At 41.4% G+C, this 22,734-nt stretch overlaps 1 protein-coding gene across 1 annotated transcript in view; it reads left to right on the top strand.

Moving 5' to 3' along the window:
• The first annotated feature begins 7,901 nt into the window (after positions 1 to 7,901).
• Positions 7,902 to 22,734, top strand: part of sspo (SCO-spondin) — a 302,516-nt gene continuing 287,683 nt past the window's right edge. The window contains exons 1-7 of the mRNA XM_061964637.2: positions 7,902 to 7,992; positions 8,103 to 8,261; positions 8,340 to 8,425; positions 8,502 to 8,627; positions 13,741 to 13,897; positions 15,734 to 15,986; positions 16,056 to 16,197. Coding sequence (XP_061820621.2) covers positions 7,902 to 7,992; positions 8,103 to 8,261; positions 8,340 to 8,425; positions 8,502 to 8,627; positions 13,741 to 13,897; positions 15,734 to 15,986; positions 16,056 to 16,197 — 1,014 coding nt within the window. The remainder of the gene's footprint in view (positions 7,993 to 8,102; positions 8,262 to 8,339; positions 8,426 to 8,501; positions 8,628 to 13,740; positions 13,898 to 15,733; positions 15,987 to 16,055; positions 16,198 to 22,734) is intronic.

The following is a 22,734-nucleotide window of genomic DNA, read 5'->3' as shown; positions in this document are numbered from 1 at the left end:
AACAACCTTAGCAAATCAGTCCCAGGTATACTTTAACCACAAAACCCAAGAGTTCGGACGTGCCTAAAGATTAAGTCTGTCCGGCGCTTTCACCACCCTACCACTGGCCGTCCTGTGCCCGGCTGGCGCAAATAGTGGTGGTGGTGATGATGATGGGGATGGAGGTGGTCCAGCCATAGGCTGGTGCTGGTCACTCTGCCTGAGTGGCCTGATGGCCTGGACACCTGTGTCAGTGTCCATTACTTTGCTGGGTGGACCGCTGGGTTGCCCATCAGGTGGGCAGCTGTGCTGTACACAGTTTTGCTCAGGGTGGCGCTCGGCCGCGTGCCTCTCCGCTGGTCTCAAATCCACCCGGTTACGGCGATAGAATGTCCCCTCAACATCCACTAGGTACGATCTGGGGCCCACCTGTTGTAGACAAACTCCTCTTCGCCACCTGCCTGTCCTGTCCCCAGGCAGGGGCTTCATCCTTATGTCCTGTCCAATACACAGCTCAGGCAGGTCCCTGGCCGATCTGTCGTACCAGAGTTTGGCTGTCTGGTGTTTTATCCGCAGCTTGTCTGGGACCCCAGTGACCACACTCGGCTCCAAAAGCGTGTCAGCGACTGGGAGCGGAGTCCTAAGCCTACGAGACATCAGCCTCTGTGCGGGGCTGCTGAGCATGCCCTCCGTGGGCGTGTTCCTCCACTGCAAAATGGCCAGCCATGGGTCATTACCCGCGCTGGCTGCCTTCTTGCACAGAGCCTTCACTATCTTCACGGCCGATTCGGCCTTCCCGTTCGATTTTGGGTGCCTGGGGGAGGACTTGACATGGTCAAAGTCCCACTCCTTTGCGAATCTCCTGAAGGTCTCACAGTCAAACTGAGACCCACAATCTGTTATCACGCGATCCGGTTGTCCATGACGTGAAAACTGGGCCTTGCACCTTAGCACTGTGGTCTCCGCTGAAAGTTCTGGAAGCAGCTCTATTTCCCAGAAATCAGAATAATGGTCAACAATAATCAGAAAGTCTTTGCCCGCTTGTTTGAACAGATCCATGCTGAGGATCTGCCAAGGTCGTGTAGGAAGTGCATGGGACATCATTGTCTCCCGCTGCTGCTCATGTGAGTATTCATTGCACGTTGAGCACTGGCTCACATAGTCCTTGATCTCGCTGTGCATGTTGGGCCAGAACAGCGTGTCTCTGGCTTGTCTGTAGCAGGCATCTCCTCCTACATGGCTGGTATGGATGCGTTTCAACATCTCTGCACGCAACGATTTTGGTACTATGACTCTCTGGCTTCTGAATAGTACTCCATCCTGTGCACTGATCTCGTCCCTGATTGACCAGTATTCTCTTATCGCCAGAGGAGCATCCTCTCGGCAATCTGGCCATCCCTGGATCACCACTTCTTTCAATAACTGAAGGCTCCCATCGCCCTCCGTGTGCAGTCTTATCTGGTTTAGCCGCTGGCTGGTGACGTTCAGGTATTCAGCCTGGTTTATTAACTCAGTGGCCTCTTGCTCCCTCTGCAGGCAGCAGATGGACTGCTTTGTATATTTAGTGTCAGTCCCCTGTGTTGGAGCAGTGACCCTGCTCAGTGTATCACTAATATGCATATCAGGACCTGGCTTGTACACTACCTTGAGATTGTAGGCCTGGAGAGTGAGCAGCATGCTCTGAAGTCGTTTGGGTGCTGTGAGGAGGGGCTTTGTGAAGATTGAAATGAGCGGCTTGTGGTCCGTTTCTGCTATTATCTCCGCTCGTCCATACAAATAGTAATGAAAACGCTGGCACGAAAAGACAATACTCAAACACTCTTTTTCTATTTGTGCATAATTCTGTTCAGTCTGGGTTAGCGCCCGTGACGCGTACCCCACAGGCTGACCCTCCTGCATCAGGCAGCAGCCCAGTCCTTTCTGACTCGCATCGCTTTGGATGACGACTGGCTTTGTCACATCGTAGTATCTCAGGATTGGGGCAGTTGTGACCAGTCGCTTGATCTCCTCGACTGCAGCGTCGTGTTTGGGCAGCCAGTGCCATGGGACATCTTTGTCCAACAGCCTCCGTAGTGGCTCGCATACCTCAGAGAGGCGTGGCATGAACCTTGCGAGGTATGTCACAAATCCGATGAACCGCTGTACGGCCTTGGCGTCTTCGGGGTATGGCATGTCCCGGACCGCCCTACTTTTGTCAGGGTCCACTCTGAGCCCCGCTGCCGAGAGAATGTGTCCGTGAAACTTGACCTCTCTGACCCTGAATTGCAGTTTCTTTAAACTCAACCTCAGCTTAACCTCCCTGCACCTCTGCATGAGTGCCGTCAGTTTTGTGTCATGGTCATGTATGGCCTCCTCATCTGCCTCCCCACACCCAACCACCAGTATGTCATCTGCTATTGGCTCTACCCCGCTTAAACCTGCCAGTAGCTCGTGCTGCTTTCGCTGATATATTTCTGGGGCCACAGACACCCCAAATGGCAGCTTTAACCAGCGCTTCCTGCTCCATGGCGTCCAGAACGTGGTGGTGTAACTGTTCTCCTCGTCTAGCTTACACTGCAAAAAAGCATCTCGTGCATCTACAAGTGTGAATATGCGAGCCCTGGGCAGCTTGTGTAACACATCTTCAAGTGTCGGCATTATGTAGTGAGACCTCCTTAGGGCCTGATTCAATGACTTAGGGTCTATGCAGATCCTTAACTTCTCTGGCTGTTTGATAATCACCATGTTGCTAATCCATTCAGTAGGCTCTGTCACTGAGATTAAATGGCCCTCTTTTTCATATTTGTCTAGCTGAGCCTTGACTGCATCTCTGAGAGCCACTGGGACATTACGTGGAGAGGCCTGCACTGGGGCTACGTCAGTATGTAACTCAAAATGCACATCCCCTGGGAGTGACTCAACTGGCTCGTTAAAAACATCATGATAAGTCTGCACAAGGTGCTGCCTGGTTAGTGGCTCTGAGCTACTATGCCCTACCATAAGCAGCTCCTCTGGAATGGTAAAGTGCATTAAACCTAAACGCTCACTCGTTTCACCTGACAACAGGGGTCTTTGCCCGCTTCTTACTATCTCAAATTGTAGCTTGTGTGCTTTTCCCCTCACTAGACACTCTGTTCGGAATATGCCTATGGAGTGCATTGATTGACCCGAATACAGTACTAATCTGGTCTGGCTTGGTAGTAATTTAGCCTCTGGAGCAAGTCTCCTCATGTCTTTTATGCTCATAACATCACAGGTTGCCCCTGAATCTAACTGACACCTCTGAGACCCTCCATTCATTTTTATGTTGGCAAACCATTTCTTCCCCCGACCCTGAATTGCCCCTATGCACTCTGCTGTGTATATGTGGGCCTCTGTGTCAGACCTGTCCATGTCCTCATGTACCTCCATGTCAGCTGCATGTAACTGTCGTGTAGCTTGGCCCCTCTTCATACACACCTTGGCAAAATGATTTGCTGTTCCACAGTGGCGACAGTTTTTTCCAAATGCAGGACACAGGTCGCGTCCGCGCCTGTGCATGTTCCCGCAGAATTTGCACGTGCTGTTTTCACTCGTGCCTGGAGTCTGATACTGGAACCTGTCCGAGCGTTCCAGCCTGGGTGGGACTCGCGGCCGCCGGCCATCTGTTGCATGCACTGTCTCTAGTGCCCTGTCCTGTGTGATCGTTTTTATCCTCTTGTCTGTCATCTCAGCAGCTCTGCATATTTCTATGGCTGATGCTAGTGTGAGATCCTTCTGTCTGAGTAGACGACGGCGCACGCTTTCATCACTCACACCCAGCACCAGTCTGTCTCTTATCAGATCCTCTCTGAGTTGTCCATACTCACAGGAAGCAGCCTTCTCCCTTAACTTTGTTACAAATGCATCAATGGGCTCCCCCTCATCTTGCTTGCAGATGCCAAAAACGTATCTCTCAAATATGACGTTTCTAGCTGGCTTGAAATATCCCTCCAAGGCATCGAGAATAACTGTCACGTCCTTTCCTTGCTCCGGTGTGAGTCCCAAGTTGTGTTTGTATATGTGACGACATTCCCCGCCCATCACTCTTCGTAAAGTTGCTGCTTGTACCTCTTTTGCTTTGTTTTGTAATCCTGTAGCAAGTACAAAGTCTTCGAATTCTGCTCTGAAGTTTTCCCAGTTACTTGCAAGATTGCCGCTGATCTTCATCTCCTCCGGTGGCGGGATGTTTGTAGCCATGATGATGTTGTTAGCCTAGCTTGTTGCTAACGCTGTTCCACTCTTTTCTTTCCTTTTTTTTTTCTTTCTTGTCTTCACGGGTCCCTCCGTGAAGCACAGTACTCTTCCACCTGACTATGTGTGGTTCTAGTCACTTCTGACACCATGTTTGTGTGTGTATTAATAATGAGACCTGAGACAAGTGTATATTCTAGTCCGACTCTATTCAACTGGCTTCAGAACATCACACACGCCCACTTCCTGCTGCTGGGGCATACCATTTCACAAGGGGTGTTATGACAACACAAACCCTATAACAGTTGCCGACCCCTGCACAAGACCCTCAGGTGCAGTGAATGTCAATCAAGTGACGAAAGTGATGTCTTGGTGAAGATTGATGATCGCTAATTTTTAGGTCTATTTTTTAATGCCTGGCTGGCGATCGACTGACACACCCTTCATGATCGACCAGTAGCTCGCGATCGACTTAATGGGCATCCCTGACTTATCGGGATGGTTTATTTGTCAGCATTGTGCCAACAATGACGCCGGTCCATGGTTTTGTCTGGGTTGTGCATACATCTTGCATTGTGTGCTATGTTCGCTTTTGCCAAGCAAGCCTTCTCATTACGACTCACCTATGGTCCATTGCCTGGACCAGGCAGGTGCAAGTTTGTTCCTAATAAAATAAACTTCTACCTGCAGGTCGCCTGCCTTTCTTTGTATCTTGTTGTCATGTCGCCATGCATAACATGATTCCGTTTTTATAATAGTTCTCTACCTTCTTTATCATAATGCTGGTACTCATCACTTCCCTTGACACCATAATGGATTATTTTGGCAAATAATAAATAGTAAAAGGTATAGAACAGGGGTCCCCAAACTACAGAAGTCCCAAGTAAAAATATGTTTTAACATTTTTTTTTTATAAAAATGTTTTTTTATTACAATTATTTTTTTAAATCTGTCCTTTTGTAATCCATTTTCCACCGCTTGTTACTCTCGGTGTATCATATTGTCTAAAAATGCTTTTTCCCATCGATAATGTGACCTCATCGGCAAGTGCGCGCTCTTTCAGTCAATTAGTGCGTGAGGAATATATATATATATATATATATATATATATATATATATATATATATATATATATATATATATATATATATATATATATATATATATATAACAGATGTTCCCAACCCCATTGATAAAGCAAGAAATTCCTCTACTCAACCCTGATAAAGCACACCTGTGAAGTGAAAACCATATCAGCTCATCGAGAGAATGCCAAGAGTGTGCAAAGCAGTAATCAGAGCAAATGGTTGCTATTTTGAAGAAACTAGAATCCAAAACATGTTTTCAGTTATTTCACCTTTTTTTGTTAAGTACATAACTCCACATGTGTTCATTCATAGTTTTGATGCCTTCAGTGACAATCTACAATGAAAATAGTCATGACAATAAAGAAAACGCATTGAATGAAAAGGTGTGTCCAAACTTTTGGCCTGTGTTATATATATATATATATATATATATATATATATATATATATATATATATATATATATATATATATATATATATATATATATATATATATATATATATATATATATATATATATATATACATATATATATATATATATATATATATATATATATATATATATATATGTATGTGTGGGGGGGAAAAAAATCACAAGACTATTTCATCTCTACAGGCCTGTTTCATGAGGGGGTTCCCTCAATCATCAGGAGATTTTAATGGGAGCATTCACATACCATGGTTTATATAGGGCACAGAGTGGGTGGGTACAGGCTGGCGTAGGGGCGTGGTGATTGGCTCATGTGTTATCTAGGAGGTGTTTCCGTCTGTGGCGGCATGCTGTTACAATTTCGCTGCGCTTGTTGAGGGATGACAGGTCTGGACGGTAAATAATAAACAGTTTCTCTTTCAAGCATAGGTTGCATCTTTTATTACCACTATTGTAAGGTGTGCTGGATGCAAGAATTTGCCATGTTATTGAATATTCAACATTATTGTCTTTGAGGTCCCAAATGTGTTTGCTGAGTTCTGTGGTATTCCTCAGGTTTTGGTTCCTGAAAGAAGCCTTGTGATTGTTCCATCTGGTTTTGAACTCTCCCTCGGTTAATCCTACATATGTGTCGGATGTGTTAATGTCCTTGCGTGTTACCTTAGATTGGTAGACAACTGATGTTTGTAAGCACCCCCCGTTGAGAGGGCAATCAGGTTTCTTTCGGCAGTTGCAGCCTTTGTTGGTTTTGGAGTCGCTCTGTCCGGGGGCCGACGGCTCATTTGCAATTGTTTTGTTGTGGTTTGAGATAATTTGTCGTATATTGTTCATACAGCTGTAGCTCAATTTAATGTTGTTTTTGTTGAATACTTTTCTTAGGGTGTTGTCTTTGGGAAAGTGTTTGTCAATCAGATTGAGGAATTTGTGTCCAATGTTAGTTGAGACGGTTTTGCTGTATGGGGGGTTGTACCAGATGATGTCGTTTCGTTTTCTGTTCTTTTTTGGTTGGTTTCCTGGCGTGGGTTCATAGGTGAGGGTGAAATTGTATCCGCTTTCATCAAGGGCTTTTTGGTACGGGGGGGTTGCTTGGTCAAATTCAGCTTTGCTAGATGACAGCATCGATAGCCTTTTATTAATTCCGGTAGGTATTCTTTTCGTGGTGGTGGGTGGGTGGTTGCTGTCATGGTGCACGTATTGGAGTGTTGTGTTGGGTTTCGTGAATGGTTGGTAGCTGTTATTTCTCAGGTTATAGGTTTCCCTATATAAACCATGGTATGTGAATGCTCCCATTAAAATCTCCTGATGATTGAGGGAACCCCCTCATGAAACAGGCCTGTAGAGATGAAATAGTCTTGTGATTTTTTTTCCCACACATACATATATTGCGCTCTACTACGGTATCGAGCACTATTTTTTGGATAACCTTATTAAGACATATATATATATATATGTATGTCTATATATATATGTATATGTATGTATATACATGTATATGTATGTCTATATATATATGTATATGTATGTATATATACATATATATGTATGTATGTATATATACATATATATGTATGTATATATATACATATATATGTATGTATATATATATACATATATATGTATGTATATATATATATACATGTATGTATATATATGTACATGTATGTGTATATGTATGTATATATATATATGTATATGTATGTATATATACATATATATGTATGTATGTATATTTATATATATATACATGTATGTATATATATGTACATGCATGTGTATATGTATGTATATATACATACATATATATATGTATATGTATGTATATATACATATATATGTATGTATGTATATATGTATGTATGTATATATGTGTATATGTATGTATATATATACATATATTTGTATATATATACATATATTTGTATATATATATATATATATATATATATATATATATAGTCAATTAGGACACTTGATTCAATGGAATGTAAACAGACTAGTTTGTTACGTGCAATGTTTGGCCGTACGATAACCCAGACAGCACTTAAGAATCGGGATAATATTTTGGCGAACACCGAATCATAAGAAAAGTGGGATGTAAGAAAGTTGAGTTACCGCTACAAAGAAACAGCACTGTGAAGTCAATTGACAGTAGTTGGCGCTGTTCCTACCTAAAATGTGTATTTGGCTTCCTTTTCAGGCTTTGAGAATGATGATGGGCCTTGATTTGGTTACAATTCAGCAGAGGAATTTAACCCTGAACAACCTTCATGTCCCCAATGGAGAACCCCTTTTCCAAAACGGTATGCAAGTTTTCACTCTTCGCCACTTCTAACAGCATTTTTGTGTGCGTGATGAGGATATTATTTCCAATGCGCTATCTTCCAAAAGCAACGCTTGTTTCTTCCTGCAGGAGTGAGCGTTCATTGGCTGGGAGATTTTGTCTTTGTGGAGAGTGGCCTAGGGGTGAGGGTGAAGTTCGATATGGTCAACACCATCCATCTGACCGTCACTGCTGAACACCTGGCAGCCACTAGGGGGCTGTGTGGAAGCTACAACAATGACCCAAACGGTGATGGATGGACAAACTATTTATGAATATAAAAAGTGTTTTATTTATAGTGTTAACAGTTTATTTTCTATACCACAGATGATTTCACCACCATACATGGCACTGTGTCTCAGTACGCTGCAAGCTTCGGAAACTCGTGGAAAGTTCCTGACCAGCAGAATGAAGTACTACAGTATACATTTATGTAGTATTGCAGTAGTATATTTGGGTTTTTCCAATGATTCTCCATGTTTTTGTTAGGGCTGTAGTGATGCTGCTGAGCTGGGACACAGTTGTGACATCTCAGGAGACATGTCCCTACGCAGACAAGCTCAGTCTATGTGTCATCAGCTGCTAGAAATACCCTTCACACAATGCCACACCCGTGTAAGTGTACACTTATTACACACACTTATTAATAATACCTGGGTTTTTAACACTTTCTTTTTCAAATTATATTTTTACTTAGCGAGATGTATTCTGCTTCTCTAAATCAGTCCCTCCAGCGATTGCTGCGGCCTAAAATCCCAAATTTCTTTTCAGAAAGTTGCAGCAAAAATTGCAATGTTTCAATTTCATCGAATCAACTTGTGATTGAATTAATTTGTTATCACTGTTTTAAGCAGTGGTGGGCCGTCAGGGCCAGCAGGGCCTTCTCTTCTGGCCTAACATAACCAGAAATCATGATCATAATTAAAGATAAAAGTAATTTTTTATTTACTTTTCCTAAATATCTAAAAGTATTCATGTCATATTATGCTCCTTCCAATCAATCAATCAATCAATCAATCAAGCAAGCAATTCCTTTATTGTCATTGTCATAATAACACTTACGTCATACATGTCAACGAGATTTTGTTTGAGCTTTGTCCAGCGGCATAGAAACTGCATTGAAGTGCAGGTTGACCATAGTTTACAGTTTAGCATTGTTAGGAAGATGGCGAATAGAGGGACGTGGGGGTGGGAACAGTCGGATGTCTGATGGGTGTTACGTTGATGTTGCAGCAATGCAATGTCCAGAGCACAATTATTGAGGTGGTGAAGAGTGAGGTAATAAGATGGTCCGGGGCAGCAAAGGGGCAGGCTGTTCATTTAGCAGTCTCACAGCCTGGGGATACAGACTGTGACATTCTGGTGGTCCTGGCGCGAATCGATCTATACCTCCTTCCAGAGGGTAGCAGGTTGAAGAGGCCATGTGCTGGGTGTTATCTGTCCTTCAGGATGTTGTGTAGGATGCTGTTGTTTTTAGGTTAGAGTTTGTATCCAATCAGAATTCAGCTAGCCTATGTTGCCATGATGTATGAAATCTGCCCGGGGCCTTCAGAATCAACAATGCGGGCATCTTTGCACTGTAAGTGAACAGACACAGAGGCGATAGACAATTGGGATAGCCAGTCAGATCACGAGTTGTTGACCTTCTAGCTGGCCTAACGCTGTGATTGGATACTCACTTGGCAGTCCCAAGTGAGTATCCAATCACAAGTTGCGAAAACAGGAAGTGGCACCGGAACCATACGAGCCATAGAAAGCCACAGAAAACTCACCGGTACAATAACCACGAAGATAAGTGTTTGTCTTACACCTAGTAATCCGCTGTGGACAGACAAAGCCAAGCAATGTAGGTTTAGCGAGCGGTGCACGCTCCCGCGAATTTTTTTTATTTTTGGCAGGCAATCACATTTTGGCACAACACCTGCGCCGAAATGATTTGCTCGCCACTTTCACACGAATCAACCGACTACGACGGTACCACTGGCTTATACGACGTCGGATGGGTGCTACAAATTGTGAATTCAAATATTTTATTTCTTTATTTTTTAATGTTTTATTTGTTTTATACAATTATTTTAATTTTGACAGTACCACGTAAGATATGTTTTAATTGCTGAAGCGGGTTTATTGAATGTTAAATGCGCCGAAAAATAGACCCTTTTGTACACTGTTGAGGGGATCAATGCCCAGTCGTATGCAAGTGGGTTTCTGTATAGTATCTCCAGCCGTGTCCATGTGGTGACATCCATCCATCCATCCATTTTCAACCGCTTATCCGGAATCGGGTTGCAGGACAACAGCTCCAGCAGAGACCCCCAGACTTCCCTCTCCATAGCAACATTAGCAACTTCCTATTGGGGGATCCTGAAGCGTTCCCAGGCCAGAGAGGAGATGTAATCCCCCCATCTGGTCCTTGGCATGCCCCGGGGTCTCCTCCCAGTGGGACGAGCAACGAGGACCTCCCTAGGGAGACGCTCGTGAGGCATCCGCACGAGATGCCCGAACCACCTAAACTGGCTCCTTTCCAAGCAGCGGCTGTACACCGAGTCTCTCTCGGGTGACTGAACTTCTCACCCTATCTCCAAGGGAGATGCCAGCCACCCTTCTGAGGAAACTAATTTCGGCCGCTTGTATCCGCGATCTTATTCTTTCGGTCTGACCTACATCCAAGCACCTGGATACAACTCTCGCTTTGGTTGTCCAGAGATTGGATGGCCCTAAGCAGGGTCCCCTTCACCCCGTACTCCCTCAGCACCTCCCACAGGATCTCCCGTGGGACCCAGTCATACGCCTTCTCCAAATCCGCAAAGCACATGTCAACTGGATAGATGGATGGATGTGGTGACATAAATTACGGTATTTTGAGAGGTGAAGTCGGGCTAAGTACATCACTAAAGGCCTAGGTGAGAAACGCACAAGCCCGCCACTGGTTTTAAGTAGTCCTTGTAAATTTTAAAAAAAATCACAGGTTTTTAAAAATAAATGATGTATTGGTGTTTTACTCGTTTTATACCACACAGACTTAGAAGTAGACACTAAATGGCAGTAAAAGTGCATGCTCAGAGCTTGTGGTCAAATTACTGTACTGATTTAGGTCATTATAACTAATAATAGTAATTATTATTTATAATTAATTTAAAAAAACACCACTAAGCTTTCTTATTGTCCGCTGTCTGTTTTGTCATCCACAAGTTGCAGACATTTTCCCTTTATGTTTTAAACTTGAAAAGTGTTTGTCCATCTCAAACATCCTGCATGTTAAGAGCATTTGTGAGCTGTTGAGCGATCGAGTATTTATATATGTATTTAACATTTAGTAAGACAATTAATGCAATATTTTCATTGTCAATGCTGACCGAGCAAGAAGGAAGCGTTTACATGTTAGAGAAGTTCCATCCATCCATTTTCTACCGCTTATTCCCTTTGGGATCGCGGGGGTGCTGGAGCCTAGTTGAAGTGTGACAATAATTTCTCATAGTCTATCATTTACCAACTAATATTAGCGCCATAGGTCACTCTCAACAGTGACTCAACAAATGCTCTTAATGTGCTAATGTTTGAATGTGTAAATGTTTAAGATAGACACACTTTTCATGTGTAAAACATACACGACAAGTGTTTTGCAATTTGTGGACGACAGGGCAGACAGCGGACAAAATGAAAGGCTTTGTAATTATATTTATTTATTACTATTATTATTATATATTATCATATATGTATTATTTCTACTCCTGTAGAAACGTGAGGTCCACTCTTGCTTTATATAGCTATTTAATGAACACCTTAGTACATCAAACCTACTCCATTGTACTCTTTACCGGCACCACTACCGCTCTCTGTACTATCAACATCTAACTTCCGGGAACACGTGAGAGACTCGAGACCTCAGTCTCTTAATGGGGCCGTGCCCATTTTCACAACATTACATCCCTCCTTTTCTTTCAAATGAAATGTCCTTGTTTCTGGTGAAAAATTGGACTGTATGATGACACTTAATTTAAATCAATCTAAAGATTTTGCCATCTCAAACCTTCACAATGATAATACAATACAAATATTTGAAATGGTTAACAAACGCCTCCTGACATTGGTATACAGGAGCAAATAGAAATTCAAAGGTTAATTCAGTCCAAGAGTCTTCTTCCTTGGGAGTCATCTGCTCTGACAGGGTATCTAGCAGGCTCTGTAATTGCCTGTGACCGGGCTTGCTCTAGTGTAGTTAGTCAAGTGTGACTTAAACAGTAGTCTATGTTTTTAGAAAGGATGATGGCGCCTTCCTGGTTAGGGTGAAGGCCGTCTCTCATCAGCAAGCCTGGTTTGCCCCAGAAAGAGGGCCAATTATCAATAAACGTTAGTCCCTGTTGTCTACAGAAGCTAGCCAGCCACTTGTTAAGCGAGACTAATCTGCTATATCTCTCATCATTGCCTCTTGCAGGCAGGGTGCCAGAGACAATTACTCGATGCCTGGACATCTTTCCAGCGAGATCACAAGTCCTGGCTATGTTTCTCTTTGTAATCTCTGACTGTCTCAGCCTTGATCAAAGGTCTGTTGAATCTTTCAACTTCTGCATTGGCCTGCGGCCACTATGGTGTGATTTTCCTCTGGTCGAAACCGAGGTAGTGAGCAAAGTCACAGAATATATTGCCTCAGGATGGGGGCCCGTTGTCATTCTTGACGACTTCTGGCGTGCCCACCAAGGAAAATATTTTATCCATGACAGGGATTAGTGTGTGTGTTGAGGTTGAGAATGTGATCTCGACGAAGGGGAATCTCGAGTATTCGTCCAGCATAACAAACAGGTAATCACCGGAGGGTAGGGGACAGCAAAAGTCCACAGAGACATTTTTCCAGGGTCCAGTTGGGAGTTCAGGCATTTGTAGTGGCTGGTGTTCTGTTCTCGGTACTGTCAAATTGTGGAAATTGCGGGGGCTCAGCTAATGCCGCCATCCCTGCTTCCGCCATCCTAGTCACTGCCGTTGTGTCCTTGGGCAAGACACTTTACCCACCTGCTCCCAGTGCCACCCACAGTGGTTTAAATGTAACTTAGATATTGGGTTTCACTATGTAAAGCGCTTTGAGTCACTTGAGAAAAAGCGCCATATAAATGTAATTCACGTCACTTCACTTCACTTCACTTCACTTCAGCTTGTTTTCGGGTTTTTTTCTCTAATTGAATTTCTCTTTCGTTCTGTCTGTAGTGCTGGTTAGCAGTGGGGTAGCATGTATGATTAAATGATTTTCACTTACAAGGCCGATCAGCTTCGTAGCGTGTCATGATACTGCTCTGTGCAGTGAATGAGGCGGCCGGTCCTGGAGGGGAATATCGATTGGTTCTTTCACAGCTCGTCTCCAATGTAGAAACGTGAGGTCCACTCTTGCTTTATATAACTGTGTTTAATAAACACCTTAGTATATCAATCCTACTCCGTTGTACTCTTTACTGGCACCACTACCGCTCTCTGTGCTATCAACATCTAACTTCCGGGAACACGTGAGAGACTCGAGACCTCAATCCCTTAAAGGGGCCGTGCCCATTTTCACAACATTACAACTGCCATCTCGTGTTTACTTTTAAGCCTGTGTGGTAAAAAATGAGTAAAACAGCAATTTTGTTTTTTTTACAATTTTTGTTGAAATTATGTGCTTTTTGGTATTAATGTTACAAGGAACACTTGAAACATTGAAAAAAATTAATAAAATGTGATGTGTTCATTGTGTGTTTTTCAGTTGGACCCAGCAGCGTACATCGATACATGCTTGTACCTTTTCTGTAGCCTGCCACCTAAGGAGCGGGAGGCAGCAGTTTGTGACACGCTGGCCAGCTATGCTCGGGAGTGTGCCCAGCAACATGTTATCCTGTTGTGGAGGAGAGACACGTTATGTGGTAATGTAAATATTTGCAGCTTTTTGGATCATTTATTGATGTTGTATCGTGTTAAGACTATAAAACATCCTCCGTTTTTCAAACCAGTTTTTTTCTATTCTGAGTGAAATTTGACAGAGATACACTACTACAGCTATGAATGATGCACTTTTTACAGTCACTATAACAGGGCTAATGTTAGCACATGTACAGCTAAAACGTAACATCTAAAACACACCGCAACATGTTTTCTCTTATTGGAAGTGGAATTCTTGTAGGATGAAATGTGAAAAGTTATTTATTATATAAATGTTATTTTTCATAGTTTTATGTAATAATTGAAAAGTTGCAACGTGATGTCACTTTTTACAGTGTGTAGGTTGAGTGTGGTCATGTGACTGACAGGCTTTTGTTTGATTGGTAAAATGGAGTCAAATGTCACTAGTGCTTACGTTGGAATGTCTCTCTAACAACAACAAACCAAATAAATATGTCTTTGCAAGCAGTAATCAATAGTTTATCAATGAATATGATGATATACAAAACCCAAAACCAGTGAAGTTGACATGTTGTGTAATTCGTAAATAAAAACAGATTACAATGATTTGCAAATCTTTTTTAACTTATATTCAATTGAATAGACAGCAAAGACAAGATATTTAATGTTCGAACTGAGAAACTTAATTTTTATTTGCAAATAATCATTAACGTAGAATTTAATGGCAGCAACACATTGCAAAAAAAGTTGGTACAGGGGTATTTTTACCACTGTGTTCCATGGCCTTTCCTTTTATCTACACTCAGTAAACGTTTGGGAACTGAGGAGACTAATTTTTTAAGCTTTTCAGGTGGAATTCTTTCCCATTCTTGCTTGATGTACAGCTTAAGTTGTTCAACAGTCCGGGGTCTCCGTTGTGGTATTTAAGGCTTCATATTGCGCCACACATTTTCAATGGGAGACAGGTCTGGACTACAGGCAGGTCCGTCTAGTACCCGCAATCTTTTACTATGAAGCCACGCTGTTGTAACACGTGGCTTGGCATTGTCTTGCTGAAATAAGCAGGGGCGTCCATGATAACGTTGCTTGGATGGCAACATATGTGCCAGCTTTTTTGAAACATGTTGCAGACATCAAATTCCAAATGAGCTAATTTTTGCAAAAAATAACAACGTTTTCCATTTTGAACTTTTAAGTATCTTGTCTTTGCAGTCTATTCAATTGAATATAGGTTGAAAAGGATTTGCAAATAATTGTATTTTGTTTTTATTTACGATTTACACAACGTGCCAACTTCACTGGTTTTGGGGTTTGTAAATAAATGTATTGATCCAAATGAAACTCAATGCAACAAAGTAAAAGGAATGTTTCTTCTAAACAAAAATATTCAAGCAAAAGTAAAAAGTATGGTGTATTAAAATTATTCTTACAAATACAATCAAACGATTGGAATATTTATCGCGATTAATCGCATTTGTTTGTAGTTAACTTGTAAATATATAAATAATGATAAATAATATTATTTGTAGTATTAAGTAAATAGAAGTTTTTTTTAATCCCTAGTAAGTGTACTGTAAAGAGATCATTTTCAAGTTTGTAATACTATCAACATGTGACTGAACGATTTGTTTGTATTATGTAAATGTTTGTGTATCAAACATTATGCTTAACACAAAATTGACAGAAACACTCTTTTACACGTGCAGGGATGCACATATTATCTCTCACTCAAACAATCTCTCACACATGCTTAGCACTTCTGACGCAACACTCCCTTTAAAAACAAACCTACCGGCACTACAAATGACGATGAAAATAACTTTTTGTTAAGCCCTTTTTCTCCATGTGTTTCTCCACAGCTCGTGTTTGTCCCAGAGGTCAGGTCTTTTCAGACTGTGTGTCCTCTTGCCCCCCCAGCTGTACGTCCCCCCAACTTCCCGGACCAGCCGTATCCACGGTCCAGTGCCGTGAGGAGTGTGTTGGGGGTTGCGAGTGTCTTCCAGGTCTGTACCTCCACCAGGGACACTGTCTCAAAAGAGATGACTGTCCTTGTTTCCATCGCCGACGTTCATATCAGTCAGGAGACAAAATCCAGCAGAGATGTAACACCTGGTGAGTGTTTTTGATCTTGTCCTTCTCGAAACGTTCACGCTTCACACTGACTTTATGTTCCGGATGCAGCGTCTGCAGTGCAGGTCAGTGGCAATGTAGCGAGGAGAAATGTGCAGCTCAGTGCAGCCTGATGGGGGCTCTACATGTCACCACCTTTGACAAAAAGAGATACTCACTCCAAGGAGGAGATTGTCCATTCACAACCGTGGAGGTGAGACCTGACACTGACACTGATTGGATTAAATAGACCTGCACAAACCAGAACAGGGATATTCAACTACAAAACCCAAAACCAGTGAAGTTGGCACGTTGTGTAAATCGTAAATAAAACAGAATACAATGATTTGCAAATCCTTTTCAACTTATATTCAATTGAATACACTGCAAAGACAAGATTATTTTTGCAAATAATCATTAACTTCGAATTTAATGGCAGCAACACATTGCAAAAAAGTTGGCACAGGGGCATTTTTACCACTGTGTTACATGGCCTTTCCTGTTAACAACACTCACTAAAACGTTTGGGAACTGAGGAGACCAATTTTTGAAGCTTTTCCGGTGGAATTCTTTCCCATTCTTGCTTGATGTACAGCTTAAGTTGTTCAACAGTCCGGGGTCTCCGTTGTGGTATTTTACGCTTCATAATGCGCCACACATTTTCAATGGGAGACAAGTCTGGACTACGAAGCCACGCTGTTGTAACACGTGCAGAATGTGGCTTGGCATTGTCTTGCTGAAATAAGCAGGGGCGTCCATGAAAAAGACCTTGCTTGGATGGCAATATATGTTGCTCCAAAACCTGTATGTACCTTTCAGTATTAATAGTGGCTTCACAGATGTGTAAGTTACCTTGGGCACTAATACACCTCCATACCATCACAGATGCTGGCTTTTGAACTTTGCGCCTATAACAGTCCGGATGGTTCTTTTCATATTTGATCCGGAGGGCACAAAGTCCACAGTTTCCAAAAACAATTTGAAATGTGGACTCGTCAGACCACAGAACACTTTTCCACATTGCATCAGTCCATCTTAGATGAGCTCGCCCCCAGCAAAGCCGGCGGCGTTTCTGGGTGTTGTTGATAAATGACTTTCGCTTTGCATAGTAGAGTTTTAACTTGCACTTACAGATATAGCGACGGACTGTAGTTACTGACAGTGGTTTTCTGAAGTGTTCCTGAGCCCATGTGGTGATATCCTTTACACACTGATCTCACTTTATGATGCAATACCGCCTTAGGGCTCGAAAGTCACGGGCTTCCCGCTTACATGCAGTGATTTCTACAGATTCTATGAACCTTTTGATGATATTACGGTATAATATTCATTCATTCATTTATTTTCTACCGCTTATTCCCTTTGGGGTCGCGGGGGCGCTGGAGCCTATCTCAGCTACAATCGGGCGGAAGGCGTATATATTAGTGTATTCAATTGAATATGGGTTGAAAAGGATTTGCAAATCATTGTATTCTGTCTTTATTTACGATTTACACGTGCCAACTTCACTGGTTTTGGGTTTTGTAAATTGTTTTAGGGGCCACATTTCCAGAAAGCTAAAGAACGGTGGGCCGGACTTCTCCTTTCACTATAAGTCTTATTTTGTATATTTCTGAGAATTAGTGTCCTCTACAGAAGACATTTGATTTTGATCTATTTATTTTGTCAGAGTTACAGGAGCGCTCTGCTGTTTTTAGGGACTTTCTGCGAAAAAAGCGAATCAAAGATAATCTCTATGACAGTACCGTAGTGTTTTTAAGAATCTGCGGCAAAAAATTTGAGTGTCTTACAATTTTTTTGAACTGAACACATGAGCCAACACTTCAATAGATGACAAAGGCAGAACCCAAAGTGGAACTTTGAGGAACATACCTGTACACTACCAATACAACAGGAGCACTCTAGTGTTTTAAGCATGCCTAATACGCTGCATGGCACCCCAAAAGTATAAAGGCACTCCTAAAACCAAGGATGTTTGCGGCTGTGCCCGGATGCACGCAATTGTTGTCGTTTTGACGTCAGTTTTTCTGAAATAAACAAAAATAATATGTCTAAATATAGTTCTAAACATACTACAGCTCATAAACCTACAATAAATCATGCTTTTACTTATTTGGTGGACTTTGCTGCTACATTCCTGCAGTGTTTAGTGACCAGCAGGCACTCTAAAAAGCACTCAACGACACAATAAAAGTAAAAAAAAATACACAGAACGACCAAAAATGAAACGTATTACCCTCATTTTGCCAAAATCTACATTAGCTTTAAACCAACAATCGTGGAGAAATTGTGACTTTTGTGTGAAGGTCAACTGTGGTAGCAGCCTGCAATGTATTTATGACTCATTATGTGTTATTATAACTCAGAATCAGAATCAGAAGTACTTTATTAATCCCCGAGGGGACATTGAGATTTTCAGCACAATCCCATTCAAGATCAGACAAACATTACAGGGAGACAGAAATAGGATTGCTGACGGGTCTGCCAACTTCCGGCGCCCCTTACAAAAAAAGGTAATAAACAGGTAAATATTCAGTCAATAGCTGGACTCCAGGGAGCGGGTCCAGACTGAGGCCAAGGAAAAAAACCTCATTGACATAGCACACATAAACATGTTACATAAAATCCACAAAACTTGCAAAAAAGGGGAGTGGGAGCTACGTCGGAGTTGTTTTCATAGTTTGGCCGGGGGTGCGACATATACTCAGGAGCGACTTATGTGTGAAATTACTAACACATTACCGTAAAACATCAAATAATATTATTTAGCTCATTCACGTAAGAGACTAGACGTATAAGATTTCATTGGATTTAGCGATTAGGAATGACAGATTGTTTGGTAAACGTATAGCATGTTCTATATGTTATAGTTATTTGAATGACTCTTACCATAATATGTTACGTTAACATACCAGGCATGTTCTCAGTTGGTTATTTATGCATCACATAACGTACACTTATTCAGCCTGTCGTTCACTATTCTTTATTTATTTTAAATTGCCTTTCAAATGTCTATTCTTGGTGTTGGGTTTTATCAAATAAATTTCCCCCCAAAAATGCGACTTATACTCCAATGCGACATATATATGTTTTTTTCCTTCTTTATTATGCATTTCCTGCCGGTGCGACTTATACACCGAAAATACGGTACAAGACAAGACAAAAAGAGCAAGCAGGGAGAGACAGGAAGGGAAGGGAAAAAATGCGACCGCCTCCGCCGAGTGCCAAGGCTTTCTTTGGTAAATTAATTAGTGTACTTTTGTAGTTATTTCCTTGTATACTCAGATATGGTAACACTGGCAAGCAGTAGAGAATATGGACTGATTTTTGGTCCAGAACATATTTTGCTTTATTCATTATTTACGTATTTCTTGCCACTTTGTTGTATATTTTTATATTAGATTTCCAGTTAATTTTCTGACCTATTATTACAGTCAAAATGTTTTTTTTTACTCATTCATTGTCTGTCTATTTGTATTTGTATTTGACTTTCTCTTCTGCTGCTACCGAACTGCATTATTTTAGTTTTACTGAGATTCAAAGATAGTCTGTTTTGGTCAAACCATCTTTTATATTTATTAATTTCATTATGTTATTATTTGTATTAGCTTCTGTGTGTTCCTTCCTGAACAAAACGCAGATGCTGTGTGTTTACCTGGCACAATACGCTGTAATCGGTGGTTCTCCAATGTTGTTCGTGAACCTTCACTTCCCATACTTGTATTATTTCTGGGTAAAAAAAGCAATTTAAAAGCTTTCCACAATTCTCGCGGGTGGAGCAGACCCATCCTGCACCACAGGGCATTTTTACGCGTCGAAAAACTAACAAGGAAACACAAACGCATAGCATCAGCTCAAAGATAGTAGTAGACCCTGAGGTCACGTGCCTTTTGACCAATCATTAAGGGGATCGACTGAAACCATGTTGGTCATACTCTCTTTATACATGACTCTGCTACTAGTGGTACACAGGCTCTATCTGGTAGTGCGACAAAGAATCCCTTGATTAAAGTACAAATCCAATATCCATCCATCCATCCATTTTGTACTGCGTGTCCCTTTTGGGGGCGCGGTGTTGGCTGGAGCCTATCCTATCCCAGCAGTAGTGTACACCCTGGACAAGTCGCCACCTCACCGCAGGGCCAACACAGATAGACAGACAACCGATCAATATTCAAACAGGTAAACATATTGAAATTTCATGTATTGGTCGAGTACAATATCCTGAAAATCTTGAACAAAACATATCAATCAATCAATCAATGTTTATTTATATAGCCCTAAATCACAAGTGTCTCAAAGGGCTGCATAAGGGCAAGGAAAAACTCACCCTAGTGCAGTGGTTCTCAAACTTTTTTTGTCATCCCCCACTTTGGACAAGGGGGAGTTTTCAAGCCCCACCTGCCCCCATCGCCCCAACAGAGCGCTAATGCCAAGCTTTAACATTTTCAAATTTATTGAACATCAAGTTGTATACATTCGAACTCAATAACATAAAATAACATTAAGTTCAATAATAAATAAAATATCTGTGCAGCTGTGGTATAACTTGCATCAAGTTCAATAATAAATAAAATAACTTCCATCAAGTTCAATAATAAATAAAACAAAAGTGTTATAACTTGCATCAAGTTCAATAATAAATAAAAAAAAGTGTTATAACTTGCATCACGTTCAATAATAAATCAAAAAAAGTGTTATAACTTGCATCAAGTTCAATAATAAATCAAATAAAAGTGTTATAACTTGCATCAAGTTCAATAATAAATCAAAAAAGTGTTATAACTTGCATCAAGTTCAATAATAAATCAAAAAGTGTTATAACTTGCATCACGTTCAATAATAAATCAAAAAAAGTGTTATAACTTGCATCAAGTTCAATAATACATCAAATAACTTGCATCAAGTTCAATAATAAATCAAAAAAAGTGTTATAACTTGCATCAAGTTCAATAATAAATAAAACAAAAGTGTTATAACTTGCATCAAGTTCAATAATAAATCAAATAACTTGCATCAAGTTCAATAATAAATCAAAAAAAGTGTTATAACTTGCATCAAGTTCAATAATAAATAAAACAAAAGTGTTATAACTTGCATCAAGTTCAATAATAAATAAAAAAAAGTGTTATAACTTGCATCAAGTTCAATAATAAATCAAAAAAAGTGTTATAACTTGCATCAAATTCAATAATAAATAAAACAAAAGTGTTATAACTTGCATCAAGTTCAATAATAAATAAAAAAAAGTGTTATAACTTGCATCAAGTTCAATAATAAATCAAATAACTTGCATCAAGTTCAATAATAAATACAATAAAAGTGCCACTTTGCAATCTTTGCAAAAAAAAAGGAGGAGCTATGCATTTGGCAAGACAGGGCAAGTGACAGCACTTTGCCCCAGGAGAGCCACCTTGCTTCACTGTGAAACAGCACGGTTGTATGATCAGCTCCCATTTCCTCACACAGTGCAGAGAACAGTCGCACTTTCAGTGGTCGTGTTTTGATCAAATTTACCGCGCTCACAACATCTGTTAAAACCTCATTGAGTTCGGGGCTGAGCTGCCTTGACGCGAGTGCTTCCCAGTGAATGACACAGTGTGTGCCCGTCAGAATTTTGTTTCTCTGCAGGCGCTGGCTCTGGCTCGACGACCTTTGAGGTGCGAGTCACAAATGTATATATTTGTGTAATTGTGATCCACACATTAGCCTGCTACCCATCCGCGCGAAAGTTTGTTCCGCTTAGCCCCGCCCCCATTAGTTACTGTTGCTATGTCTGTCAAACTTTCGCTCGTACCGAGAAATATAAAGCCTACAGTAAAAATAAGTACCGGTAATTTCCATTTATTTATATAGCGGATTTCACAGACAGAATCACAAAGTGATTTACAGTGTGTATAGAAAATGAAAGCATAGTAAAAAAATGTATCTAAGAATATAATAATTTAAAAAAAAAATGTAAAGTGAAATTTCCTCCCGTTCCTCGCGCCCCACCTGTCATGTCTCTATTCCCCACCAGTGGGGCGCGCCCCACACTTTGAGAAACGCTGCCCTAGTGTGACGTCGATGTGAATGACTATGAGAAACCTTGGAGAGGACCGCATATGTGGGTAAACCCCCCCCCTCTAGGGGAGACCGAATGCAATGGATGTCAAGTGGGTCTGACATAATATTGTGAGAGTTCAGTCCATTGTGGATCCAACATAATAGTGAGAGTCCAGTCCATAGTGGGGCCAGCAGGGAACCATCCCGAGCGGAGACGGGTCAGCAGCGCAGAGATGTTCCCAACATATACACAAATTCTTCCAATCAATATTCAAAATAGATTTGTTAAAAGAGAAATCAAAAATCAATCAATCAATCAATCAATCAATCAAAGTTAATTTATATAGCCCTTGTGCACCCTTTGAGACACTTGTGATTTAGGGCTATATAAGTAAACTTTGATTGATTGATAATCACAAGTGTCTTAAAGGGCTGCACAAGCCACAACGATATCCTCGGCTCAGATCCCACATGAGGGTAAGAAAAAACTCAACCCAATGGGATACAATTAGAAACCTTGAAGAGGACCGCAGATGTGGGGAGCCTCCCCCGGGCGACAGGTGCAATGGATGTCGAGTGGATCTAGCTAATAGTGTGAGAGTCCAGTTCATAATGGGGCCAGCAGGGGATCATCTTGAGTGGAGACAAGTCAGCAGCGCAGAGACACCCCCAACTGATGCACAAATGAGTGGTCCCCCCCGGTCCT

This window comes from Nerophis lumbriciformis, linkage group LG07 (genome assembly GCF_033978685.3).
Source record: "Nerophis lumbriciformis linkage group LG07, RoL_Nlum_v2.1, whole genome shotgun sequence".
NCBI classification, from domain to species: Eukaryota; Metazoa; Chordata; class Actinopteri; order Syngnathiformes; family Syngnathidae; genus Nerophis; species Nerophis lumbriciformis.
The sequence above is the reverse complement of the archived record's forward strand: the minus strand, read 5'-3'. Positions and strand labels throughout refer to the sequence as shown.